The sequence below is a fragment of the Atractosteus spatula genome, chromosome 4, assembly GCF_055471065.1.
Source record: "Atractosteus spatula isolate fAtrSpa1 chromosome 4, fAtrSpa1.hap1, whole genome shotgun sequence".
NCBI classification, from domain to species: domain Eukaryota; kingdom Metazoa; phylum Chordata; class Actinopteri; order Semionotiformes; family Lepisosteidae; genus Atractosteus; species Atractosteus spatula.
In genome coordinates this window covers 64455275-64481491 of record NC_142709.1, presented here as the reverse complement: position 1 = coordinate 64481491, position 26217 = coordinate 64455275, and the positions used below count along the sequence as shown (strand labels likewise).

Here is a 26217-nt window from a genome sequence, read left to right as displayed (position 1 = left end):
ATGAATATGAAAAGAGTTCTGTGGATTGCTCTACCACTAAATTTAGAAACTATACTTCTAGTTCCTTAGAGGTGGGAAAGTTTGCATATTTTGCTGTACAAACTGATCTTTATCAAAGCTGGAACAGCATATAGTATTGTCAATGATCACACTGGTATAGCGAGATGCATTCTAATATCTAATCAGAAGTACTGTATGCTGTTGTAAGCCTGAGATCACTACCCTGTACACATAATGCCAGCTACTGTATAATCACTGCTGGACAGGACCTACTGTATATTACAAATGTACTCCTTCTGTATTTACTGAAGACATCCCTCTTTCCTCTGCTTATAATGTGCTATTCTTGATTGTGGGGATAAATAACAAATCAAGGCAAAAAATGGTTAACAAAACAAACACAAAATGTATAGTATATAAAACAGTATATTTCTCTAGTATATAAAATACAATAAAATGAAAATGAGTTATTTGAGTGGGCAGCCATATTTGTTTTATATTATAAGAATATTCCTCAGCTCTTCTTTGAAGTAAAGACAAATACAGAAACATTCACAATTTGAAACTACATGGGTAAAAAACACCTCAGCACCAGTGCAGCAATTCTACAACAAATTACAAAATGAACTAAAACAGAAAGGTGATAATTCTGGGAATTTCCAGTGTTCCACATTACAGTAATCACACTCTACAAACTGTTCCACACAAATGACAATATACTTCCATGGTATTCTGGCTTTCAAAGCGCAGATTGACATGTGAAGTAGCCGTGAGAAGTCTGCACATGGAAGAAATGTGTCTCATAAAAAGTTCATGCAAAATACATTACTTATTCAATGCTGTCTTTATTGGCATACTGAATGTTTTTAACATTGTAAATCCACTAAGATCAGCACATACAAACATCTTATATATTACGTGTTTAAAGCTTGAAAGTCATTATTAAATATTAAAAATGATACATACAGCAACAAATGTACTGTAACCACATTCCTTTAAAAAACAGAAGTATGGAAAAATGTTATTTGTAAATTAAACTTAGTCTATGCACACAAGCTTCTCAGAGATACGTACAATCAGTAATGATCTAATTTATAAAGTGCCCCTTCATGGTAGTTTCGTATTATTTAGTTGAATTTTATAAGCATTGGCAAATCTACCTGAATTACAGTATTCTGATGTAAAGCTATTTTACTTAAATGAGATGCAACCTGTCCTGCTTGACTCAAGACCTTACAGTGTGCAATTATGACCTTGAGCCACAATAACTGTACATATTATTTTGGGAAACCACAGAACAAAATTACTAACATTGTTTAAGTTCTTCATGTGGTGTGGGTTTGGTACAGTACAAAATGAGTTTATATCTCATAAATCCAGGTATGAGATCCAGTTTATTGCATTAGTATGCAATGCATTCTGTATGTATATACGTGTAAGTGTTCAATGGTGTATAGCATTGCCTCGCAGTACAAGTCCAGGGTGCTTTTCATCTTCCATTGCTAGTGTTCATGTGCACATCTTCCATGAGATGTTCTAACATGACTCAGTGTAGAGGTGAACACCATTCTTTCTGTTGCTGGTTGAAACTTTGGTGGCTTTTTTTAGTCATGACTGCAAGCAGGTGCTTGTTTGGAACTGATAAGTCATTACAATATTTAAACGGTAATTTAAAACATCATCTACCAATTGTGTTAATGCATTAAACTAAAGTGTATTTTAGTGACTTTTTTTTACAGTAACCCAGTGATAGAAACAGGAATCATAGTCACCCCAGGACACGCTGTATATAAAAGAGAGGAAAAACACCAAAACAGGATACCTAGAAGCCGATGTTGCCCCGAGCCAAGCAGTAGCCCAGCTTATTCTGGTTCCCAATGAAGGACATGAGACCCACATAGGTCTCGATGAGGATGGGCTGACTTAGCACTAGAACTCCGTTGGCTTTTCCTGGGACTGGCTTCCATTCATGAGCCTTCTGAGCTGCCTGGACCAGCTGCTCTCTGAAATGCTGTAGCTGTGGGATTAGCACATTGGAAAGATGCAGGGGCACCATCAGAAGGTTGGTTTAGGTGCAAGACATTATGATATTTGACTCCTTCTGTGGCAAAGGCAAATGCCCTGCTACCAGACCAATTTTTCCTTCAGTTCTCTGCAGGTTGTTTTAAAATATGATAAAAAACGACCATTTTGAAAGAAGTAAAACAAAAGCATTAAATGGAAAGATGAAGCACTCAGTGGATTTTCTGAACTAGAACCATCTGATTTATTAAGGAAATGAAAAAGTAAATAATGAATCCTGCATTGTAATAAATCTTGTTCTTTCTGATTAAAATACACTCCAACTGTAATCAATGCTAGTTTTATATATTGTAACGTATTACATCATAGAATTCAACAAATGTATATTATAATTAAATAAATATCAAATGTATATTTGAAATTTGTCACCCCATTCTGTATTAACCATTCTGTGATTTTTCATAATTAGACATTTCACATATACTTACTGTATTATCTTGCCCATCTACAGTATGCAGGACTGTATGAATGGAACATTTCTACACAGCATTTGAGTGGCCCTACCCAAAATGTAAACCTACTTTTTGAGCCAAAATTCTATGAAAATATGTTAGCTTTGTACTTGTAAAATATAGGTTTGTTTAATAACTTGTATTTGTTCTTCAAAGAGAAAAGGGTGAGGCAGCATAACTCACTTCCTGGTTATATTGATGATTCTTACATGATTTAATTTCAATTCCTAAGAAAAGAATTCCAAGAAATATCAGTCATCACTACCTTTGGCCACTACCAAATTAAACAGTTCACTTGTCAGTAATAACTGACACCAATACTCCTACCACACAGATCACCCACTAAGGTATGGCATTCTGGTACTTGAACAATTCTAGATGAAAATATAAAACAAATAAATGAAAATTTACTTTTTTTAAATCCAATAATTAAAATGCATATAGAGTAATACACATTTTAATTTGTTCTCATCTACAAACAGTACCAAAGAGTAAAACATTACAAAGGTATTAAAAGGGGTTTAATAGGATTGTAGGGTTTATTCTGAACTTTTATATATTTGTAGCTGAAACATCTGTATTTTGAAATGCATGGATGTTGGTACAACTAGAATTATACAAGTTACTAGAATAAAAGAAGAGTTTATATCTGTACTTATTTGAGCTGTTTTAAATTTAAAGAATCATTATGCAATCAAGAATAAACACCTACATCATTTTCGATCTTAAACATACTGATTAAAAATACTGATATACTGTACTTCACAAATGAAACTGCAGCTCCAGATTCATAATTAACATTAGGTGGGGTGAAATGATGTTAATTCTGTAGGTTTTGGCTGTGATTTCTTTATACGAATGACTGCATTCTCACAGTCCACCCTGCTGTAAAAACATGGACTGGATTGTGATCTGTGCTGTAAACTGTTGTAGTATCTTATGCACTGGATATATATACCACTTTTGTATGGGCAAGCTCAGAAAGACACTTTTCACACTACATTAATCCTGTCACAGCTTTAGACATTTGTACTCAGGACTTACAGTAACTAGTTGTACAAATATGGCATGTGAGCTCCGGCATTTGACAGATAAATCACAACCTCCCATGATATGCTAAAATTGGTTAATCTATTAACATTACATAATTAATAATTAGAGGTGGAAATGTATTTCTGGAAGAATCAAGAAGGCCTTGAAGATATGTACAGTAAACACCTGAAGCAGTCCAAGGCTGCCACAACCTTATCCCTTGTGGCTGGAGCGCTGGTTTCCTTGAGCTACTTAATTGGCTAATTAACAACCACGAAAATGTAGACACACGCCTCATTTTCTTTAGTTAGGCAATCAGTCACTAAGGTGCTAAATTCAGCCTCAGGAGAAATAAGTAGAGTTGAAAAAGACTAACTAAGAACAAGCTTTACTCATTAAAGTAGAGGTGTCCTATCCAGGTCATGGAGGACCACTGTATTTATTGGTTTTCATTTCAACTCTATTCTTCACCTAAAGCAGCTTATTATTGGCTTAGTAGGACCATATTAACTTCTTCTCCCAGCTCTTCAAATACTGGCGCTACAAAGAGACCTAGAAAGCCTACAGACACATCAGCCCTCCAGCACCAGGATGGACACCAATGGATAGATGGACTGCGTTAAAGGATTAAGTGTGAATAGCTTTGGACTTCTTTTACTTGCACCTGTTCACTTTGTTGTTTTTGAAAAAAATAACAGGATGCTTTTCACCCTCTGCTCTTCCCCAGAAACACATAGGGTTCAGTCTGTCACCTTCTACCTGTACAGTATCTGTCTCCTTCACTTTTTTGCAGATATACTGTATATAGTGTGCAATATATTACATTGCAAATCACCTAAAAGAGCATTCTCTGAAAAAGCTAAAAGTACGTCTGATGCATCTGATACACTTACTTCACACATGGCTGCAAATTTCTCACTCGCGTCCTTCACTGGATGGGAAGTGAAGGTGCAGAAGGGGTAGTCAGTAGTGAAGGGGTTCCAGCGAGAGGTGAATGTAGGCTCCCTCAGTCTGTCCCAGTAAACCCGCAGTCCCTCCCCCTCTCTCCTGCACAGGTGGAAAGAAAGAGTGTGAAGTGATTCAGAAAAAGAGAAGAAATGAATGAATGAAATGAGATTTCATTAGTTATTCCCTTTTGTATTAGGTCTTTCACATTGAATGTGCTGTCACACAAGTCTTCTTGAATTTATTAGCAGCAGAATTTATTTATTACTCAGCAGTAAATCATAGAATCATACTGTAAAAAACTCTTAATGAGGGTCACTGATCATAAGTAATTACCGTGAGTTGTAAAAATAGTACTCTTTGATTACTTAAACTAGTGTCACAGCTATTTGCCAATGAACTCAAATTCAGACAGTAAAATTTTTACAGCTCTCCAGATTAAAAGAGGTTTCCATTAGGCAGAACTTAATAGTTGACACACCCATTTTATAATTCCATACAAATGACATTAAAAATAAAAAAGTAAAATACTCCTTTATCAACAGGTCTGTTTGGTCTGTTAACTTGAGTAGTTTAGACGTTAGCTAAAGATTGCTTATGGATGGATTAATACTTACCTTTGCCTCAATTTTAAAAGATGATTCCACGTTTAATTACTACCCTTGAAGGCAATTTCAAGTTTGTCAATTGTACAAATATGCAACTCCCTCCCCCCCCCCCGCCTTTTTTAATAAATAAGATTAAGAGAAAAAAAACACCTTTGGGCACATTTTCTTTTTACAATTTAAGTTTAAGTAAGCCTCAGAGGAAAGTTCATAGCTTGGCACAAAGAGCAAGCTTTTAAACACAACATATTCAGTAACTGAAATTCCACTGGCATCATTCCATTACAAAGAGCTCTTATACAATGCACTATTTACAGTTTGTCCATTGCTGCTTAGCACTAAGTTTGTAAATTTGCCTATACTTTATCCACAAGGCATGAATGTTTGCCAGTGTTCTCCAAAACTGTATCCTATACCTGGTAGCTTTTCCAGAAAAGCAGCAGGCTGGATGGGTTGTGCCAGATCTGCTGATAATTTGCTGCACCCCTTGCTGTTGACAGGGGTCTGTTAAACTTAAAGGTTACTGAGAAATGGGGATTCTTCTTTTCACTTTCAGGGTGTGGATGCATTGCCTCTGTAGTCCCCTCAGGGCTACAAAGTCAAAGGTTCAAATCTTATTTGGATTAGTTGAATCAGATCCCTCTTCATCACACAAACCCTACTGCAACCCCCACCCCCCTTACAGATCCAATTTCCAGAAAACTGGAAGTGTACTCATTTTTACTAAGTCTAAACTTGCCCATAAACAGAAAAAAGTAAATTTGCATTTCAACATTCAAATACTTTGGGTGTTTCATTATACCTAGTCTCTGGGTACTGGTTTAAGTTTACTAAATAACAATGTTTTAGTGTGTGTGTGTTTTCTTCTTCAAATTAATGTTAATTTTAATAAACGTTAAATAAATCAGCATAATACTAAATAAAAAACAATGTTTTAGTAGAAATGGTAAATTTACTATTTACAATTGCATACAAAAATGAATAAATCAATACAATGATTCATGAGAAATAACAGGTTTATACACTTCTACTGTAAATCTGAATGTTTGCAATTGCTCTTCTGCTTTTGCTTTTCTTCATTCATACTAAACTCTAGTGTACTAACTTGCTATTAGGATTTAGGAATGGCTCATTTTTTGAAGAAACAGAACTACTAAATTTGAAAACTATGCAAGTCTTCTAAAACTGAATTTACAGATTAAATAAATAGACAGGGTTCTTAAACTCTATACTCTGATCAGCAGATATACATGATAAAGTGTTTCTCAGCAGTGTCGAGTACACTAATTAAATTAGTCCTAAATAAGAATATACTACTATAATTTTATACTAGTAAATAAGATGAAAAAACAGAAAAATCCCTTATTTACAATATGGAGTGAAGTAGTTTATAATAATAAAAACAACATTCATTGCCAATTTCTTTAAAGGTTTTCAATAAAAAAGCTGAAAACAAGAACCTCTTTTAAAATCAAAGTAAACAACAATTAAAAGTTGCTTCGGGCAATTTTGTATTATAAGAAAAATAATAATGGAAAAACCAACAAATAAAGCCAAACCCTTTCCTTTGTTTTTAATACCCTTTTAAAGACAGTACACCCTATATTCAAAACACTTACTGTAGGTACTCTCTTACCTGTAGGTACTCTTCACTATTGCCTCAGCACTTTGATGCTTATGTGTATATAGGGCCCAGTGCGATTAAGCTAGTAAGTAATGTCAATATATACAGTATAAAAAATTGAGTTAAAATAGCTAAAACCAGCATGATTTCATATATCAAATACAAGTAGAAAATGAGAACTTCTGCATTTCATAATGTAACTGGACAGCAATTAGTTCACAGAAATATTCATGCAGTAAAAGTGCAAAAAGTCAGACTTTTCATAAATAACTAACCATTATTTCTGAGGAAGCATTTTAGAGTTTGCATTTCATTTCTTGTGTGTGTTTTTAGCAATGAATCAAATCCTTGTCTGTTACTTATGTTTGTTGAAAAGAAGTTCAATACAAAATATCAATAAAGGAAGAAGAGCCCTGAAGCTCATTTTGCAATTGCAATTGCAAGTCCTGGAACAAATGAAGGCCTTTTTCATATTTTTATTTTGTACGGTGCATGCTGAAAAATAAGAGATTGGGCAAGCTATTTTTTTTTTATTACATAAGTTTTTTCTACTAAAAAGCCAAGTCTTTGTGTTGTAGTCCTGGGCAAAAATAACTAAAACATACCCTAATGTAAGTGAGTTACTGAAGCCTATATGACTAGACCAGACTTTCCTTAGTGGATGCCAAGATACAAGATATTTCACTCTGTCAGTGTTGGCCCTATGTTACTCATTGCCAAGGGTTCATGACAAGGATGAGAGGATGCGCTGTGGACCCCATCAACCATTTAAGCTCACCAAGAGCAAGAGGCAGAGAGAAATAATTGCCTGACAATTGAGCATCATGACCTGGTTAGAGCAGCGTAAAGGCACTCAATTTAAAATGTATAAATATGGGAATGCATCACCAAATGTAGATCTACAAATGACATAAACCAAAACAAAATTAAAACAATTTATTATCAATACAAGTTATTTACAGATATTTATTCATAAAATGTTAGAAATCACTTTCTTTGTGTTTTTTTTCTTAGTTTTAGTTTTTTCTTGGGATTTTAATTGATCACATGCTTTTGTCGTGACTGCTTGTTTAAAGAGAAGGATTAAGAGGTTTAAAGAATGTTGAGCACAGCAGTCCCATCCCCACCCTCCTCCTCCGGCATAGTCTTTTACTACTGAAAACATCACATTAAAAAAGGGCCTTAAAAAGGTAACAGTAAAATGGTCATTTTTCACTTGTCTGTGAGCTGAAATCATAATGATCTGTGCAGAATGTTTTCTGGTATGATAATGATGTGTATACTAGGTTTTTAAATTAGTGACAAGACATCATTTTCATATGGGCAATTTATGGTACAGCAGGTAATTATGTTACCTGGTTGCCTTGGTTATGTCTGCATCTTAATAAACATTTAAAAACCTGAAATGCAATAATTTTCACAATAAACACTTGGGAAAAGAGCTTTTCAGCGAGGCTGTTTAGGCATTGTTTTGTCAATATTGTACAGTACGTATGATATATTCTGCTTTTATTTGTCATTAATATCACATAAAAAGCAGAAGCAGGACTCGCTCCCAGTTCTCAGTTTCCCTGAACTTAGTAAATAAGCCAAAGACCACCATTTAATGTTTAGATCATTTAAATTATAGGAGAAGGCGGTCTGAACGATCAAAAACTCAAGACCCTGCTGTGACCAGATAAGAGCACATCCTGCCGAGCTTGTGTTATAAATAATTCCTAATCATATATCTCAAACGCAGGGAGGAGTGTTATTTATAATGTCGCAATTTCCAACTCTCTTTGCACAACCTTTTTCAAGATGACAATGGGAGAGTGAGCACTCCTTCATTACAAACATTTTGTACTGAGAAATGACAAGACAAAAGGGGACCTCACTGACAAACATACATAATTATATATACATATAATACATACACACAAAAATGTAGGCTTCAGATATCGAAAGGTCTTATTTCACCTGAGGAAAGCATGCTAGGGGAGGTGTTTATATACAGTACACATCCTTTCTGTCTGAACGCCCAGTGATTTCCATTGTATCAAAACCACAAAATTCCACAAGTAAGCTATCGCTATGGGCAAACCAGCCTGGACAGGCAAGGCAGGCCTAGTTCATACACCCAAACATCCTGAAAGCACTAATCATGTACATAGGGCTGGTGCTTGGACTTTCACTGTTTACACAGTGAGAGAAAGTGGAAAAAGACAGGAGAGAAAAAGAGAGATACAGAGTGAAGGAGAAGGACAGGGAAGGATCGATGGAGAAAGAGGGAGAGAGCACAACCGCAACAATATAAAAAATAATCAATCAAATCTGTCACTGACAAGGCAAAGAATCAATCTCTCTGTAAAGTTTGTACTAAAAAAAAAGTTTAGCCAGCTGTGGGATTCTAAAGAAAAAAATGTAAAACAGTTGAAAGCCCACCTCCAAACACAAACACATGCCCCACCACCACCCTGCCTCCTTCCCCAACCTTAAAAAAAGGAAAATGCACACACTTCTTCAGTAAGGACAGACAGGAATTCTTATGCCACTGTGAAAGCTGTGCACTCGTAAGTCAACAAACAAGATAAATATCTGAGCAGGCTTCAGCTGTCATGGCGCATGTCCCACATTGTCTGCAAGCCAATAAACAAAACTCCTGATTGCTCAATACTATGCTATAACAAGAGCCTGCTAACACCCCTCTCTTCTCCTCAGCATTTTCTAGCTCCAGCCCTTGAGGTAATGACCTTGAGAGTTATGGAGTAATGGCTTCATTAAAAAAAAAGATGGAAGCAGGTGTGACCAGGTTGTATTTCTTAGTTCTCTCTCCCACACCTTAGGGGATGAATGAACCATTATGGGTTGCACAATTAAAAAAGAAAAAAAAAACTATTGTTTTTCTGAATATGTGTCATGGCTGATTAGGGAGCTGCTGCACATATAAAAGTGCACATCTGTATTCAAAAAAATACAAGGAAGCTGTCTAAACAGCTAAAGTTCCATTTGTCATTTTTGTTGCTTCATACCATACTAATGGACTCTAACAGAACAAAAAAACATCAAACAAATTTGGTCTTGGTTCAGTGAAGTTGCGCTTATCAGTTATGCCTCTGATGGATCTAGCAACAGACACAGGCTTATAAAGCAAAGATTTTCATCTTCAGTCCATCAGCCACTGATTAATGAACTGACATCCATAAGAAACAACATCTACTAAGAAGGAATTGAAATAAAATCTTTCTGCTGTTTTGATGTATTGCTCCTTTAAAAGCATATCCCAGGATTTTCACTTAAGACTTCTTAATACATTTTACTGTATGTGTAATACATTTTTCCTTATGTTTCTGCATGTTTTTTTGTGGAAAAAAGACACACAGTTCAGAATTAATTTCCCAAAACTGCAGGTGAAGCAAATTCTAATTTTACATTTTAACAGTTAAATACTTCTTCTCCCATGTTCTTTAGTTCACAATTATGAATACTTTTCACACTATAAATAACAGAGGATGGTATATAATACAGTATATAAAAAGGATAAACAAACAAATACAATTAAATAATTGGATAATGTAGATAGTGTGAATTATTATGTTAAATGTACAAGGTAGAAACTTTTTGTAACATCATTGTTGACAACATTGTTGAGCTACTATATTTCCAATGCCTTTCAGGGATTAAAACAGAAAGCATTTGCGTTTAAGTCTTCCTTTCATTTCATTACAGTTTAATTATTTTTAAGACAGTTTAGTGCAGAAACCATTTTAATCTGAAAAGATGTATATAGTATATTGTATATATGTGTGTGTGAAAGCTATTTCCTTACAATACAGGGCAATTAGAATGGACATTCAAACAAAACCATTCAAAACAAAATGTGAAAAGTTTTTCACCAACCACATATCACTTAAGACAGCTGACTGCAGTCACAATGTCTGTTACACAATTGCTTCTCAATCCATATATCATTCGCAAAACTACAGTGGTGTGAAAAAGTGTTTGCCCCCTTTCTGATTTCTTATTTTTTTGCATGTTTGTCACACTGAAATGTTTCAGATCATCAAACAAATTGAAATATTAGACAAAGATAACACAAGTAAACACAAAATGCAGTTTTTAAATGAAGGTTTTTATTATTAAGGGAAAAAAAAAATCCAAACCTACATGGCCCTGTGTGAAAAAGTGATTGCCCCCCCTGTTAAAACATAAATCAACTGTGGTTTATCACATCTTTGGAAAGCTGAGTTCAATTTCTCTAGCCACACCCAGGCCTGATTACTGCCACACCTGTTCTCAATCAAGAAATCACTTAAATAGGACCTGCCTGACAAAGTGAAGTAGACCAAAAGATCCTCAAAAGCTAGACATCATGCTGCGATCCAAAGAAATTCAGGAACGAATGAGAAACAGAGTAATTGAGATTTATCAGTCTGGAAAAGGTTATAAAGCCATTTCTAAAGCTTTGGGACTCCAGCGAACCACAGTAAGAGCCATTATCCACAAATGGCGAAAACATGGAACAGTGGTAAACCTTCCCAGGAGTGGCCGGCCGACCAAAATTACCCCAAGAGCGCAGCGACGACTCATCCAAGAGGTCAGAAAAAACCCCACAACAACATCCAAAGAACTGCAGGCTTCACTTGCCTCAGCTAAGGTCAGTGTTCATGACTCCACCATAAGAAAGAGACTGGGCAAAAATGGCCTGCATGGCAGAGTTCCAAGACGAAAAACAACTGCTGAGCAAAAAGAACATAAAGGCTTGTCTCAGTTTTGCCAGAAAACATCTTGATGATCCCCAAGACTTTTGGGAAAATACTCTGTGGACTGACGAGACAAAAGTTGAGCTTTTTGGAAGGTGTGTGTCCCATTACATCTGGCGTAAAAGTAACACAGCATTTCAGAAAAGGAACATCATACCAACAGTAAAATATGGTGGTGGTAGTGTGATGGTCTGGGGCTGTTTTGCTGCTTCAGGACCTGGAAGACTTGCTGTGGTAAATGGAACCATGAATTCTGCTGTCTACCAAAAAATCCTGAAAGAGAATGTCCGGCCATCTGTTCGTGACCTCAAGCTGAAGTGCACTTGGGTTCTGCAGCAGGACAATGATCCAAAACACACCAGCAAGTCCACCTCTGAATGGCTTAAGAAAAACAAAATGAAGACTTTGGAGTGGCCTAGTCAAAGTCCTGACCTGAATCCGATTGAGATGTTGTGGCATGACCTTAAAAAAGCGGTTAAGGCTCGAAAAACCCTCCAATGTGGGTGAATTACAACAATTCTGCAAAGATGAGTGGGCCAAAATTCCTCCACAGCGCTGTAAAAGACTCATTGCCAGTTATCGCAAACGCTTGATTGCAGTTGTTCCTGCTAAGGGTGGACCAAACCAGTTATTAGGTTTAGGGGGCAATCACTTTTTCACACAGGGCCATGTAGGTTTGGATTTTTTTTTCCCTTAATAATAAAAACCTTCATTTAAAAACTGCATTTTGTGTTTACTTGTGTTATCTTTGTCTAATATTTCAATTTGTTTGATGATCTGAAACATTTCAGTGTGACAAACATGCAAAAAAATAAGAAATCAGGAAGGGGGCAAACACTTTTTCACACCACTGTATACTTAACAACAGAGTTTTTCAACACAAAGGGTTAACTTGTGTCGTAGAACCCTGTGAGTATATTCAGACAAACATTTAGACAGAGAGGGAATTCTGCCGGTGGCTGACAACCGCACTTCAGTGCTCCCAAACAGGTGTGTGAGGTGATTCACAGTGTTTAACAATATGTAAGCTCTGTTTTTTCTCATTCTTTGTTTTACTAGCCTTTTACAATATTTTTTAAATTACATCATTCATAAGAGAATGACTGTTGTGTGCATAGCTCAGAAAATTGTTATAATTAAACAAAAAAAGCCAAATAAGCATTTGGTTAGATTATATATCACACACTGAAAGGTATTGAAAATGCACCAAAATAGGAACCACTATTGTTTGTTGTTTTTTGGTGAATGCTATTCACTAGATATACAGTATGAACAGGGCATTAACAATGTTTTAAAATATTTTTACTAATTAAATATATTTTAATTAAACGTAGAGATATCTTTTAAATACTTTATTTACATGTATATAATATAAGGTGTGGACACTCATTACTTCCTGAACAAATAGCATCACAGTCTTCTTAGTTGCAAACTGAATCTGCTGTTAAAATGGTCAACAGCACCTCCTGCTGTTAAAACTAACTTGCTGATTAAGTTCACAGGCCACCTACTGCAGATTAATGACCTAATCAACCTAATATTAAAATCAAGCAAGATATGATGAACTTGAGCATTTCAAAGGCTCAGCGATGATTCCTTCATTCTCAGATGCATGGATACTAATTACCACTAGGATGATGTTATTTAAAAAACGAATACAGTAACTTGCTGCAGGAGCGGAAGTGCCTTCAAGATCTGTTTCATGGCGCCACTCCTGTTTACTGTTTTACTACCTTTATATACAAAGGCACAGCACATTCCCTTTCAATTTACATATCATTATGATTCTGTCTCAGCCTGATAAACATATTTTTTACACATCACTAAAGAAGAAAGATGTAGGTCCTTTTAGGGGGAAAGGAATCCTAAAATGTGGGCAACAGGCGCTTCACACTGAAAAATATTTATTTTAATAATTTGCTGTGTAGCACAGTAATTACATTGTCTAGACAGATTGAAGCAGGGGAAAAAAAAACATTTTGAAACTGTTACTTTCTCTTCAGACACACCACAGGGATAATTTTCTGAGACCTCACTGACAGGTGTGAGCCAGGAGAAAGACCATGAGGCTGCAGAAGAACCTAGAACTACTTGGTCCAAAACTGAAATTGGCAATGAGGAACATTTAGTATGTAAACACAGATGGAAGTAAAATACAAAACTCCGCTACACTGTCAACAATGAAGAACTTGGATAAACTTTTCAATCTCAGTTTCTTTGAGATGCTTATTTATAAAGTCGAAAACATACTTGCTGCAGGTTCTTGCTTTGCCAGCCCCAGAAAAAGAATAGTGATCTGTCACCACTATCACACGCTTCCCTGATAAAGCATGAGGAAACTCCTGACATTCGTTCAGAAAAAAAGAAACAAACCGTTGTTTTTTTGTGTATCTTGACAGCACTGAAACAGCCAGCAGCACATAATCTTAACTTGTACGCACCTGGAGTCTGTGAGACACTTGGCAAGGAACACTTACTGTATATTCCAAAAACAGGCGTTTGGTCACAGGCTCTTTTCATGCAGCCAACAGATTTTTTAAAGAGAACACATGGAGATGTACTGTATTCAAAAGTCAAGTCTTCTTGCTTTTTGTTTAATAAAGCACTTCAGTAATGAAACATGAGGGGTAAAAGTCACTCAATATTCTATTATGCAAACCCCCTGCAAGTGAACATGATTTCTTGTATTTGATTTCAAGACAAAATGCTTAAAAACAATAAAGGTGAGCTTATTTTCAATGTTTCAAAATGGAGAAGATCAAGATTTTAAAGGTCTTCTGTTTCTGAACTGCATGTTTTTGGTAGCAAACCTGAGTCACAATGCATTTAAATAGAGCAGCTTACTGGCTCCCATTCGATGGTGAGAGCCACACCGTGGATTAAAAAAATAAAAGTACATAAATGGAAATCTCCCTACAGTTAGCTCTGAATATATTCATACCCTTGCTGCATTGGAAATGAAGGTTGGTTTAAGGAAAATAAATGCAATTACAGTAAATGCATTTGGCATTTCTGATTATATAAATTATTTTATGAAAGTATTATTCTCAGCCATTATTTCAATATAATGTGTGATGCTACTGTACCTTTTCCATCAAACATTCAAGATAGAGTAAATAAAGTAATTTCTATCTTCATATCTACACTTCATGGATATTCATCCTAAATCTCAGTTGTGTTAGAGGAATAATTTTCAGGTAAATTATAATAAATAGTTATCTTAGTTTCACTGCTGATTTTCTCACAAGTTTTGGCTTCAGGTGTGCTTATTAGAAAGATGACACACTTCAGAACTGTTTGGAAATGACCAAAAAACTGTATTTGCTACACTGACAGGCTAAAAGTAACTTGAACTTTTTTAGTCTTGAATGAAGAACACTATGAGGAATCCTTAGAGGCACTGAAAAAGTCAACCCAACCGACTTATAAAGAATGAAAACTGAAACACGAACCACAGTATGCAAGAGGAAACTACTCTGAAGTGCACTTAAAACTGAGAAGAGGAAGTGCAGGTACTTCTTTACCTAAATGGTTGTGGAATTATGTAACAGGCTACCCAGGCATGTGACTGAAGCTGATAACTTGTCTTCCTTCAAGAAACAGCTGGATGAGATTCTTAGATCAATAAGGTTCTAACTGCAAAAAATCTCGATGGGCTGAGTGGCCTTCTCATGTTTATAACCTTAAGATTGTATCATATGGTAGCTGCTGAGCGGCACAGTGGCACAATGGATAGTACTGTTGCCTCACAACCCTGGGGCCCTGGGTTCAATTTCAATTGCCTCACGTCTCAGGCTTGTACTGTATGTTCTTCCTATTTTTGCGTGGGTTTCCTCTGGATATTCTGGTTTCCTCCCACAGTCCAGAGACATGCTGATAGGTTAACTGGCTTGTGCAAAAATTGGCCCTCATATGAGTGTGACTGTTTGTGTCCTGTGATGAACTGGCACCCTATCCAGTGTATATTCTACCTTGTGCCTGATGCTTACTGGACTCCACCATGCATCCCAACCCTCTACTGGATGAAGCGGTTAAGAAAATGGATGGATGGATCCGTTCCACTTTTTAAACATCAAAATGAAAGTCAGAAAATACTGCTTTACATTTTTCTAAAAAATAAAATACCTTCTGTGGTTGCAGAATATTTTCTATTTTACCCTCTGTACTAAATGTAATCAGTTACCGGTGAATTTTTCTAAAATGACACGGGACTCCTCCCTTGCTTCTTTTGTGGGTTACTTTTCATAATCATAGCAATTAAACTGAATGAGAGACCACATTTTATTTACCCTGGAACAGAAGTCCCATTCTTTTCAAATTATTTATTGCCCTCTGCTATCATATTATCTCTGTAAACCGCCTGTGAGTTTCGTCACAAACCTCTTCATTTAATTTCCTTTAGGCATTTGCGATTTAAGGCGGCATCAACACAGAAACATTATGTGTCCTACCGTACTGTTCATGTCTTTCCTTTTTAATACATCCCCACACCACATGCCTTCAGAATGGGACGAATACTTACGACATGAGTGACCTTTGGGGAAAGGTGAATTCCCCGTGGCAGACGCGATCAATGAAGTTCAGTGGGACCCTCTGCATCTGCTCACAGTTCAACATCATGAAATCGTACTTGCAGATGAGCAGAGAATTATCTGTGATCAGCACGATACGCTCCTTCTCATTGTTCCAATGATCGACCCTATAATTACAGTATGTGAAATGAAAATTAACTTAAATTAATCTCAAACACAAGAACTTGTGTTACCTGTGTGGCCCAGATTGTAGTAAAACTTTACATTATTAAAGCATTATTAAAGCTGCTTAGAATTTTTTACACACTTTATGTTTTACTTTATTAATACAGATTGTTAAGAAAAAAGAGAAGTGTTCATAAAAAAGTATGGAGAGAATATTAAAATATAGTAGTAAGATAACCATTTATGCAGACTATATGGTATTGAGTAGTCATTGAAACATATTTAAACTTTATTAACCATATACTAAATACTGTATCATGGTATTAAAATATTATTGAGCAGCACCTTAATATACAGTAAGTGTGACCATATTTACAGTGATTACTCCATACTTACTCCACTTGAACATTTATTACTAACGCACCATCCACCTCTTTCATTATTTTCTATTTTAGTCTGTGGAAAGAATAATTGGTCTTCTACAGGTCTTTTCTGCTACACATTAAATTAATACAGGCTGGTTTATACACTTCTAATTCAATATATAGAAACACTGAGTGTTACAATTATACAGCAATACCATTTTGTGGTAAACATTTTTAAATCCAAGGTGTACCTAACTATCACAGCTTTACTCAGCAGAAACTGTGTTAGTATAACTACAGGGTTTTATAAAAAAAAAAGATTCAAAGCACCTTTTCACATACAGTACTTTTTTTTACCTGAATAGAGTATGGATCTTACCAGAACAGATAAACAGACCAACACTGACAATCATTGACTGTAGATTCTGAGTTTTTAATGACAGCAAAAAGAAGTTCAATAGAAGATTATTGTTTTGTTTAATTTCTTCCTTTCAAAAGATTTGTTTTCCAATGTAACAACACAGAAGCCAAGTAACACTCCCTGTAGCATATCTTAGTGCAGGGGTGTTCTGTAATTGAAGGGCCTCTGGGTTTAGCAGTGTTTAGCCAAACACAACGATTTACGACTCCACCTTCCTTTAACAGCATTACAGAAAACCTTTTCTCATACAGCCAAGTAAAAATTCGTATAACAAAAGCACACCAAGGTGGAGTCAGTATTTAGGCCACAAGTTAGGTGAAGGGTGTGCTCACCCAATTGCTGCTTTACCCCTTATACATTTTTAAAGCAATTTATTCTATTCATTTGCTTTGGTGCCAAACCACATGAATATGTGGGTCCTATATGGGACCTGACAGCCTTTGAGTTACCACTTTTGATTCTAACTTGACAACACTGTCTGGAAATGTGAATTCTACATTATTGTAAAAGGAAATACATGATAAAATACACAAATTAAGTGTTTGAACAATAACTAGGGTTAGATTGCTCTTGTCTCTGCCATTCTTAAAATAATGAACAATGACAAAAGATGGTGAAATTCAAAAGAAAACAAGAGGTCAATAAGCTGTAAAAGATTACAAGCGCAAAAAAGTTAAAAAAGGGAACCAATGCTTATGTCTCTTCTTCTTCATTTATTTTCCTAAAATACACCATTGATGTACTTTTTAACATTTGTGATTGATCTATAAATATGCAGATTGATCAGTACAAATGTTTACTACTTGCCTTGGGGAACAGCAATCTTAAGATCTTTTGCCCAACTTCTCTCTCTTTATTAATGGCAGACAAAGGCTCCCTGTGCCATGTTGTACACAGGTGGGCAGCAAAAAAGCTTAGCCATACAAATCCATAATCCACAGGCACAAAGGCAAAAAGAAAATATTTTGAGATTGTTCAATTATTCTGTTTGGAATGTGGAGTGAGCCCTGTGGTCCAGACCTCACCTGTTCCTCAGCAATCTGTAACTGGGATTGGCAAGGTACTAAAGCTGAATGGGTGACCACTGTGGCCAAACAGGTGCTTGTAACCTTGCAGTCTGTCAGAAATGTGCAATGGATGGCTCTGGCCAGGTTAGAGGAAGGAACATACAGTTCACATCCCTCTACTGATTTACAGTATATGAGTGAAGTGTATATAAGTGAAGACAAGTCTATGAACAACTGATAGTTCTACTTAATAGAAATTAAAAGGTTTTCTAAATAACACCTTAATTTGCAAATAAATAGATTATTCTATACAAGCATCACAGGATATAATGTGAATATATTGTAAGAAAAATGAGATGGAAAGTTTTTGCTTTTTTAAGTGACTATAACTTATAGTATAAGACCTACATGAATTGGAGTCTGTGCACTTCCAAGCTAAACACAAGCTAATGGTTCTCACAGCTATCAATGTTTACTGATATGATGAACAGGAGGTTCAGCGCTGATTTAGAAAAGAGGCGCGTCCCTCACTGATATAACCGTGAGTCTGCAGACACCCAGGATGTCACAGAGGTCCATGGTTTACTGGGAGCTGAGGGAACTCGGCCTGGCTAACCCTAACCCTGCCTGGGGAATCCCAGTCACAGTTGGCTAGTAACATGACCCATGCCCAGAAATGCCTCAATGTCTATATTTGCTTCCAGAAAAACTGTTACCAGGATGAACACACATTAACTTAGGCTGACAGGTATACTAATAGCATTTACAGGCTGTTTAGGGACAAAGACACACAAAAGAGATACTCCCTTAAGTAAAAGTGAATTCCTTTTTTCAACAGCTTCTCTGTTACTTTCTGTGTGCAATTTGTCTTTTTAATTGATCCCATGAGACCTTGAGTCATAGCTTGTTTTATTTGTTTTTACACACCACCTCTTTATTTTACAGCTAATGAATGTTTTTATGGATTCTTTTAAGTTGGTGGGGGGGATCCATTTCATGCTAGGGTATGTTTCAACACATTTGCTCCAGAAAATGAACTGCTTTGACTGCTCTGAAGCCTTAAGGCAGTGTGGATACTTTACCAAACAGGCACAATGGATCCAGGGGCCAAGCTTCACTGACTTTGATCTCACAAACAGAATGACCTGACCTTGACCAGGGGAGGACTGCTTAGAGGTCAACCAGTTTGCATGTGACAAGTCAGATGTCTGGTTATAGGCCTTGCTGGAGTTTTTTTTGCAAAGAACAGTCTCTCTTAATTTACCCAAAGGTCAGCTGGCAAAAACTGGTTCAAGGTTCCAAGAGGCAACAATGGCGATACTTTCTGTGGTTTATATGAGTTGATATTAGATGAATTCTAAAACAAGACAACAGTAAAATGACTTGTCTGACTGTATAATTATATAATTTGGTCATGTTTTTTTAATGTTTAGTGATTATTATGATACATATATGTTGATTATTAATACAAAATGTTAATAATTACTTGAACATAAAACTGATTTTAAAATCTAATATACTGTACAGTAGGTCCTATTTGTGGTACTTGTAAAGCATATATTAGGCATTTAATGTATAACTGACAAAATGTTTATATATTGTGTATCCACAATAAGTTAAGTGTTAGTACATTACACATAAAGAACAGACTCATAACATAAATCTAAAATGTATTTGAAAATGCTTGCATGTAATTTTTTTAATGAAACATAGCTAAAGAGTGCTAGTCATTGACCAAAGCATGCCTAATACAGAACTTATTAATAAGACATATAGGTTTGTATTAGTTCATTTAAACTGATAAAATGCCTATCAACCTAGGCTTTTTAGAAACTGGTCAATTATTTGTTTAGCACTACTACGTAACTCATAACAAGCCAACACAAGGTTTATACTGTAGGTTACTCCTAGAATACAGAATTACCCAATAATTCAAGAGCAGCTGCAATATGTATTTTTTACACTGAGAATACAAAGAGGTCAGTTGTCAATGCTACAATGCTAACTCAAAATATAAATTTGTTAATAATACAAGAACATTTACAAAGGAGAGGAGGCTTCTCAGCCCACCTGGGCTGTTTGTAAGCTAGTAATTAATCGGTCCAGTGGTCTCATTCAGCTGTTTCTTGAAAGACGTTAGGGCATCAGCTTGAACAACATAACTGGTTAGCTTGTTCCACATTCCTGTTTAAAAGAACTTCCATGCAGATTCCACTTGTATCCTCTATCTGTGTTTCAGTATTCATTTCAATGTCATTTTTAAGCTTCAAAAAACAAAATATACTGATGAGTTGTAAAAATAATAATCCTTCAGTATAAACAACTGTCACGTTCTTTGTATCAGAAAGGGCTGCAGTTACAGACAGTTTGCCAGTAGAGGCCGCTTTGCAATGTGCATATACTGTATATCAATACAGTATATGAATGCCATTCTTTTGTTACAGGAACTCAAAAAGGTCTATAATAAAGTCTGCTGGAGTTCACCTCTTATGACCACTGTGCATTTTTTGTGCATACAAACCCTTTGGATTGCCTATGTTGAAGGTAGGGTCTGTCACATTCTCCAAAGTGCCAATACTTTCTCAAAATTATTATGGTGCTAACATGCAGTGTGCTCATAAAAATAGCTTTCAGCTAAAGTGGTGGAGACTAAAATTGTATCTGTTGCCATTGTGGAATTCAAAGCTCAACACTTCTACTTGTTATTTCCAAAGTTTTTAGTTTAGATGTGACAAACAGCAAACTCTAAACCGCAACCACAATGTTTCGGCAAGGACAGCCCTGACAATAAATGTTACAGGTTCACAGCTCAAAGATACTGACATACAAACCACACTGTACAACCAATAAGAGGAACTTCACTTAGAGTATGTCTGTTTCTTTCAGGTTACAAACAAACACTCCATAAAAAACACAGGACATATTAAAAAACATAAGTCTGCTAAGTTAATATTTACATGAAAATGACAAGATGATTCATGAGTACGCAGTTTATGATCCATATAAAATAACACAATTAACATCTTCAGGATGAAGAAGCAATATTACCAGCTATAATGTTTCTTCCATACAACATTCAGATGAATATTGAAATGAACAGAAACTGTTTAGATTTAAGATTAGATTCTGATAGCAAAGAATTGTGGAAGTCTGGAACAGGGTACCCAGCTACATTGGTCCTTCTAGAAGGATTACAATTGGATCAATTAGCTAATGTAAACCATGCAAGCTCGATGGGTTTCCTCCCATTATTAACACATCTTATGTTCTTATGTACTTAAAGCTTCCAGTTTCTTTAAAGCTTTCAAACTTTAGAAAGGAAGCAACTCTCCTCAGTGTTTTCACAGGAAACAAAAATCATGCTGCCTGTCTTCTCCCTAACAACACTGTGCATGTACAATATCTAAAAGGTGCACTGTAATTTTTTTCTTTTATACTAATGCAGATTCTTCATACCTCCAATAAGCATGTGATTTCCATTTGATTTCTGTACTGATGAACTTGTTATTAGAACATCATTTCTGTTGTTATGTGACTTAACTTGTGTATAAGAGATATCTCCTTTCACCTAGCACTTTGAAGCATAATGTGTTATGAAGCAAATAATGAGCAGTAGAAATCAATCATTAAAATAAGCAGAGAAAACAATTCTGAATATTCCCAATGTGTGCATTATGTTAACGCATCCTACATTTTAGTTCAATACATAAGTGTTTTCTATCCCACAATGTTTTGTTTAGTATTTTTTAATGCATTACCGTAATACCTTTCCGGTAGAGCACACTGTCTTTCCACCATATAAAAACCTCTTACTGAAAGAAAATCTTGACTAAAGGTGATATTGCAAATTATGGATGACAGTTCAAAATGTTCAAGGGAGAACAAAAATATGTGAACTCCAGGTCCTTTGTGTAAGAGTTTAGAGTTTGACATAATTAAAAAAATTAAATATTAAATATTTTAAACTTTTTGAATTACTAAGAAGAACTGTTAAAAACTCACTCTGCCATGAGCCAGACACTCTGAATACTGCCATCCTGTTGCTTGTCAACCAGTGACTTTATATCCTCAACTGCTTGATCAAGGGCACCAGGCTGGGAAGGAAAAACAAACAAACATGTGAATTAATTAAAAGAGACAATCCTGAGGTGCCTGGACTGGGTATTTGAAATAGTGTGGGCTGTTTTGTTTTAAGTAAAAAAAATTATGCAATACAAATTAAATATCAGGCCAAAAACTGTTTTAGTCTCTTCTGAATCTTGTACAGTTTTCTCACAAAATTCTCCTGTAATAGTGAGGCTTATAAAAATACAGGGGTCAGAACCTTCAAAGAAATACAGTATAATTAATTTTACCATGCAGTTCCACAAGCAAATTGTGTTACAACTTCAAAAATATTTTTTCAAAGAAAGTGTGAACTACAGAATGTTATATATTTACTACTGACTGGAATCTCCTCAGAAATTTCCCACACTGTCCAAGTCATCAATGCTATTTTTTTAAAAAGCAATGGAAAGTTAGAGAAAGAATATACCAGGACAGACACGACAGGAGAGGATGATTTACAGCCTACACTCCATCTTTTCCTCTGTGTTCATATACTAAGATGTACCAAATATTGGGCACTAAAGGGACTTTATCATTAGATTTGTGGAAAAGAGTTGTATTTTTTCATATTTGTGGAGCTATTTTGATTTTTCTTTTTAGATCTGTCAGGAGAATTTTTCACTTTTTATTCAGATTCGTTCTTTGTTCAGGGACCGACGTGTATACAATTCTGGATACAATACTTATCAGAAGAAACAGGCAAAATAGCTTTAAACAGATTCAATAATGTCTTTCAGCCTTAATTGGTGCCAGGAACAGTGTTATCATGTATGAAATCAAATGCTGCCACTGAGACCTTAATGCCTGAATAAAACCATATTTGGATTGTCATGTATGTACAGTACGATGCAAGGGCTATACTGTTAACAAAGACAATTTAAATATTGTTCAGGAATCTTTAAGTGAATGATTCATTATTATTTTTCCTGTTCTCTCTCGATCAAGGCCTTCCAATCCTGTTTTCATACATGAAATGTGCATTTCTCTAAGGAGTATTAGTTTTTCAACAAAATTATACTCCTTGCACAACCACATTTTTCCATCACTGTGACAGTTTACATGGTGATTACCATCCAAAATGGACACAAATCTTGATTTAAAATTAGATACAAAATGCCTACAGCCCTCAGTGTGTGCTTTACAAATTAATATAGCTGTTTTTAAAATATTGCATGCAATGGAACTGATGTTACTTTAATATTCACTGAAGGACCACTTGTGTCATTTAGTATCCTTTTTTTCTTGGTATCTGTACACTGTTATAAATTTGCACTGCTCCTCCTGACAAGGTGTTGACATGTCAATAAATTTGATCCCAGACTAATTAAGTTAGTATTGCACAGCCTTGCAGGAAATCCACTTGCTTTGTATCTGATTAAACCCAATCATATTTATTACAGACAGGAAGTCTAAATGATGGGGTGTTCAATCCTTGGCTGTCTTATTACAGCTTTAATGGAAAAAAGCAGTCTTGAACTTGCACGTAAATAACGACACCCCTGAGTAACTATAAATTGAGATACTAAAACAGTTTTAATATTTTGCTTGTCTTCCTTCACAAATAAACTGAGAAAGAAAATACAGGAGGCAGCATTTATAATGAAATAGAGAGTAGCAACTAGCACATGTTTTAAATCAGGAATAATGTAATTTAAGGTGATCTGTGCATCTAGGAGATGCATCTAGGCCTATCGTACATATTCTGATTTTAAACTGGTAGTATGGTCCACATACTTTTTAGTATACCTGTGGATTCCTACTATTAAGGAAGGGAAAGCTAGTTTTTCCAGCCTCACAGTGCGCAAAGACTGAAGAAAGGCAAAACCATCTGAGATAAGTTTCAAATATTCTAAAAATAAAAATACAACAATTAGGCAAAGGTTAAACTACAGTAAGGTTTGCCTATTATATGTATATGTTTCATATGCAATTGAGTTCAAGGAAACACTCAAGACATGGTTAGTTAGCTGTAGGTTTTATCAAACAAGCTAATGTTTGGTACTTTTGATAGAGAGTCTTAGCACAGCTTATCTTTTAATTTTAACACCACCCTCACACATGTGAAAACTTCAGATTAATTCAACAAAGGTAATGTTTAAGTTCATGCAGGATGTAACAGGACTTGCCAAATACTCGCCAGGGAAGGGGGTGAAATCCTGCTATGAAACTTAAATATGTAATAATGGTTTAAGAGCTTCACATCCGAAAACCTCCACAGTGTGCTCAATTTGTAACAGTCTGCTTTTACTCATAGCTTCTAAGAGGCTCCAGGATCTCACTCAGAGCTGGATCTCTTTGTTACTTATTACTCGTAGCACAACAAAATGAAGGAATAATTGCAATCACGTGAGTTGTTGTTTTTTGTTAAATCACATTACCCTCAGGACAAAAAATCTTCTCAGTTTGTACTGCTCCAACATGTTTATCTTGTCCCCCGGCTTCACCCCACTGCTGAGGTGTGGGTCTTCACTCTTCTCTGTGGTCACTGGCAGTTGGGCGTCAGGTCTGTCCTGCTCTGGGTCTTGGGTGGCTCCGAGCTCAACTGCTTTGAATCCAGCCTCCGCCTCAACAGACATTTTGCCCTAAGGTAGAAAAACAATACTAAGAGGAGATGGATTCATATACTTTACATTTGCCTGTCAATATCATTAGATTTTCAGTCACCCTTAAATCTGTCTAGTAAAACATAGAAGGAAGTGTAACAAATAGGGAAGTAGATGTTCAGACTTCTGCCACCAGATATAAAGTACATATTATCGGCCACCACAATTATTGATGTGGTGCAATAAAACATGCACAGAAGAATACCTGTTCAACATATATATTAAAATTGCAATTCTAATGTTGTTACTTAATGACAAGGGCCTGAATTCATGGCACTTAACAACTTCATCCAACACTATGTTAACAACATGAACTACCGAAAACAGAGACTTCAGAGCTGTGTGCGAAAATATGATTCAATTTACGAAAGACTTTTTAAGTAAATTAATTCAGAGCGAAAGGGCCAACTCAGAATGAAAAAAAAAGCTTGTGTGAGACATACTGTATAGCAGGTAACATTGACAGCACACCATGACAGCCCTTGGCAATTCGGAATATACTGAAACGTATTCCAAATACATTAAAACAATTACAGTAGATTTCAGTTGTGGATAGCACAAATAAACATACGCATATCAAAATATCATTAAAATCCAGGAATTATATCACATTGTAATCATATTATCTCAGTTAAAAGTCGTTTAATAAATAATAGCAACAACGAGAACTATAATGTTAATAATACTTTCAACTGTGAGAAAACGAAAAGAGGAATAGCATCCTCTCGCTTCCACGTATCAGTAAGCAACTTTGAGGAAACCTGCCCCTTAATTATACGACAGTGTAAATCGAAACTACATGAACGCGTTCACTGCAATATTCCTTTAAATAACACTGCTCTTAAACTACAGTTTTGTAAAAAGAAGCTCAACCGTTAAAAACAACCAATTGTACAGTCACTTTTTCAAACGCGGAAGGAGAACAAACACTAAAAGTGCAAACAAACAGTAAAAACCACCTCTGGCGAATTATATTTATAAACACACTAAAGTACACTTTTACATGAAACATCATACTTACCACTACAATAAATAATTAAAAATAATTTTAATGAGCAAGTAAAGCAAAGAAATACACTACATTGAAATCCTTCTAAACTGACAAGTGCGCTTTATCACGTGATTTCCTTGTTTTTTTATGTAGCAGGTACCTTGCCTGGATACTGTATTACACTTCGCAATGACAACAAAAGTGTGTGTAGTGGGAGGTATGTTACATAAACCACGGAAGCAAAGCTTTTGGATACAAAAGCAGCCTGTGCTTCGCAGCTGTTGAGATATTGATGGATTCGTTTTTCAGATACTGTTCTCCCACCCATTTAATGATAGACTACGTATTTTTATCAAATGTTTGCAGAAATTAATAAATAGTACAAATAGATTTAAAAAATACAGAAGCTTCAGAGAGCTGACATTAAAATGGATTTGAGCTCCATGACAGATAGGAAGAGGATTTAATAAATAAAGTAATACAGTGTGCAGTGCTGACATCTCTGCACACACAAACAAGACCACCAATAAATTAGGCCTTCAGA

General features: G+C 35.6%; 1 protein-coding gene across 2 annotated transcripts; it reads right to left on the bottom strand.

Annotated features, from left to right (window-relative positions):
* Window positions 1-828: 828 nt before the first annotated feature.
* Window positions 829-25824, bottom strand: tprg1 (tumor protein p63 regulated 1). 2 transcript variants are annotated; one of them, XM_088913743.1, is made up of 6 exons: window positions 25704-25824; window positions 24458-24661; window positions 21975-22066; window positions 16005-16181; window positions 4460-4613; window positions 829-2017 (listed from the first exon to the last, which is right to left on the bottom strand). In XM_088913743.1, the coding sequence occupies exons 2-6, from the start codon at window positions 24653-24655 to the stop codon at window positions 1823-1825; spliced, it is 816 nt and encodes a 271-aa protein (XP_088769869.1). In that variant the 5' UTR covers window positions 24656-24661; window positions 25704-25824; the 3' UTR covers window positions 829-1822. The 2 variants fall into 2 exon arrangements, with proteins under 2 accessions (XP_088769869.1, XP_088769870.1); XM_088913744.1 differs by lacking the exon at window positions 16005-16181 and having other exon boundaries at window positions 25704-25810.
* Window positions 25825-26217: the final 393 nt, after the last annotated feature.

Bases quoted from the DNA above. Each gene is read 5' to 3' on its own strand.
- tprg1 (XM_088913743.1), bottom strand. From the start codon at position 24,655: ATGTCTGTTGAGGCGGAGGCTGGATTCAAAGCAGTTGAGCTCGGAGCC. The intron at 4,614-16,004 runs GTAAGTATTCGT...CCACCTGTGCAG, and splicing joins CCCCAAAGGTCACTCATGTC to GAGAGAGGGGGAGGGACTGC. The intron at 2,018-4,459 runs GTAAGTGTATCA...CTAATCCCACAG, and splicing joins AATTTGCAGCCATGTGTGAA to CTACAGCATTTCAGAGAGCA.